Source organism: Leptodactylus fuscus, chromosome 10, assembly GCF_031893055.1.
Source record: "Leptodactylus fuscus isolate aLepFus1 chromosome 10, aLepFus1.hap2, whole genome shotgun sequence".
Classification (NCBI taxonomy): Eukaryota; Metazoa; Chordata; class Amphibia; order Anura; family Leptodactylidae; genus Leptodactylus; species Leptodactylus fuscus.
Window position 1 is genome coordinate 34,875,863 of NC_134274.1, and position 3,346 is coordinate 34,879,208.

General features: G+C 39.0%; 1 protein-coding gene across 1 annotated transcript; it reads left to right on the forward strand.

Annotated features, from left to right (window-relative positions):
- Positions 1-207: 207 nt before the first annotated feature.
- Positions 208-3,030, forward strand: LRRTM3 (leucine rich repeat transmembrane neuronal 3). The gene is made up of 2 exons (XM_075257958.1): positions 208-687; positions 1,470-3,030. The coding sequence occupies exons 1-2, from the start codon at positions 684-686 to the stop codon at positions 3,005-3,007; spliced, it is 1,542 nt and encodes a 513-aa protein (XP_075114059.1). The 5' UTR covers positions 208-683; the 3' UTR covers positions 3,008-3,030.
- Positions 3,031-3,346: the final 316 nt, after the last annotated feature.

Genomic DNA, 3,346 nt, shown 5'->3' on the forward strand with positions numbered 1-3,346 from the left:
TTGCTTGTCTTTTGATTTGCTTTACATACATTAAAATGAATCCAAGGCAGGCAGTAATAATATGCAGCACATGAAGCAGCCTCTGAGAGAGCCATGCATGGAGATAGACAGCACTAATAACATCCACTAGGGGGCGCTGTGCAGAGCACATCTCAATGTAATAGGCTAATCAGCTCATACTTACAGAGAGCGCAGTTTTCACATCCTACATGCTTCTTAGCCTGTGAGCTGCTCTGACAAACAATGCTGTATACACTGCTGCTGCTGCTGCTGGACCTGCTGGGATACACTAGAGTTGCCTGATCGGATGCAAAACTATATATACATCAGATACAGAGGGATACAGAGAGTTCATGGGGATTGTGCAGGCTCTAAGCTTCATGGCGTATTGATGCAAAATAGATCTGTGCCAGGAGATCATGATCCAGAGGAGAGAGAGGGTGAACTGACCCCTTCTCCAAAATCTCTGCTTCTGGTGCTGTACACAAGTGCTGGAGAAGATCAGGGAGCAGCCACATAATGATGGTGCAAAGTGCTCATCTCTCCCAGGGAGCAAAGTCAGTGGATGTCTGGAAGCAGCCCTGAGTCACCACCACCACCACAATGCAGCTGGCAGAGGCTAAGTGCCCCTGGCCCCATAGGCAATAACTACACCTGAGGAGCAGCTCTCACAGGAATGAAGAATGGGTATGTGTACTGCTGGGGGGGAAACACTGCACACACATGCACCTGCATGCATGCCCAGGACACATGTGCAAATGCACATACACTCACACTTCTACAGTAGTATCAGTATACTACTAATATCATATAGCAACATGTCTAGATGAGTGCTTTTTATCTATTTTATTTGCTTTATGGTAATGATTTCATCATTAATTTTTATATATATATATATATATATATATATATATATATAGATATATATAGATATATATAGATATATATAGATATATATCATATTATATATATAATAATATTGTTGCATAATTGTATATATCAATATTTTCTATCTATAGTTTTGTCTATTTAATATAGGATATTTTTTTATATATATATATATATATATATATATATATACAGTATATAATATTTTTAAGATATATATATATATATATATATATATAATTTTAATATTTTATATATTGGGTTTTTTTTATATACACACACACACAATTTAGTGATATATAGAATTAATTCTATGTGTTTATTTGTATGCACACATATATTTAGACTTATTATTCTATGTTTATAAACATTATTACTCCTGTTCTAGCACCAAAGAACTCTAGCACATAGAATTAGACACAATTTTTCTGCATGCTTTATTTTTTATTGGATGCTTTCTATGCTACATGAATATTATAATCTTCATATATCATGGAAGCAAAGCTGTTAAGCCATTCTATGCTATGTCTATAGTATAAACACTGTAAATCAGAAAATCACTTCCAGGCTTTTGCTTGTAGGTTTCAACCCTTATCGGTTATTAAGAGGATCAGCTGTATTCCTGCTTCTAGCCCTGCTGGTTTTCATGGCTATGCTCTCCTCTGCTGAACGTGGGTGCCCTACAGGATGTAGGTGTGATGGAAAAATGTTTTATTGCGAGTCTCAGAAGCTGCAGGAAATCCCTTCATCAATATCTCCTGGATGTGTTGGGTTATCTCTTCGGTATAACAGTCTCTACGTCCTGAAATATAATCAATTCAAAGGTCTTAATCAGCTCACTTGGCTGTACGTCGACCATAACCATATTAGCAGCATTGATGAGAATGCATTCAATGGGATCCGTCGATTAAAGGAGCTGGTTCTGAGTTCTAATAGGATTTCTCACCTTCTCAATAACACCTTCAGACCCGTCACTAACCTGAGAAACCTAGACCTTTCCTACAATACCCTACAAAAACTTGGACCGGGTCAATTTAAGGGCTTGAGGAAACTGCAGAGCTTACACTTGAGGTCCAATTTGTTACGAACCATCCCAGTGAGAATTTTTCAGGATTGTAGGAATCTAGAACTTCTGGATCTAGGTTATAACCGAATCCGGAGTTTGGCCAGAAATGTTTTTACAGGTATGATCAGATTGAAGGAACTGCATTTAGAGCACAACCATTTCACCAAACTCAACCTGGCCCTTTTTCCAAGGCTGGTTAGTCTACAGAACCTCTACCTACAGTGGAACAGGATCAGTTTTATAGGACAAACCATGGCTTGGACTTGGACCTCATTGCAGCGACTTGATTTGTCTGGAAATGAGATTGAAGCCTTCAGCGGCCCGAGCGTATTTCAATGTGTCCCAAACCTTCAGAGGCTTAACCTGGATTCTAATAAGTTGACCTTCATAGGCCAGGAAATCTTGGACAGCTGGGGATCTCTGACAGATGTAGGCCTGGCGGGAAATATCTGGGAGTGTAGCCGAAATATCTGCTCCTTGGTCAACTGGCTAAAAAGTTTTAAAGGCCTACGAGACAACACTATTCTTTGTGCCAGCCCAAAGGATCTGCAGGGGGTCAACGTCATCCAGGCAGTGAAAAGCTACAATATTTGCAGCAAAAATGTTACGGAAAGCAGGGAGCTGAAAACAACGGGGCGGAATACAACACTGAAACACAAAATAACAAGAACTAAACATGAAAGTAACCATTCAATGCCTCCGACTGTCGGAGTGACAGGACCTGGCTACGATAGCGGTGGGGATGCAGATAGTGTTTCTTTACATAAAATAATAGCAGGGACTATTGCTCTGTTCCTGTCAGTATTAGTGATATCCTTAGTAATCTATGTGTCATGGAAAAGGTCTCCAGCAGGTGTAAGACATCTGCAGCAGGCAACCCTTATGAAAAATCACAGCCAAACAAAAAGATCATCCCTAACACAAATTAGCCTCACTCCGCAGGAATTTTATGTAGACTACAAGCCTGCGACTAACAGAGAAACTTGTGAATCCATAAGCAGTACTGGGCCCTGCACATATACCAAAACAGGTTCCAGGGAATGTGAGGTATAAGGCCTGACAATACCTTTCTTTCTTTTTTTTTTATTTGATTTTAGAATGACTTGTTTTTTTTATGGGACTGCAGTAATTCCACTTCTCATTGATCACTAATGTCATATATAGACACCTGTATAAATATTAGTCTGTTCATTTCTGCCAAATTATAAAGAAAGACGTTACGAGAATAGCCGCTGTAAAATCTCGGAGAGATGGTGTGCAATATATTGTGAGTTATGGTGCTGTTTCCTTTTTTCATTTTGGATTAAAGTATCACTTGTTTTGAGGTTTTGGAGACTTCTGCTAACATTTCTTTCAATCTTGTAGTAAAGTTCATGCTGTTTTATAAGGCCA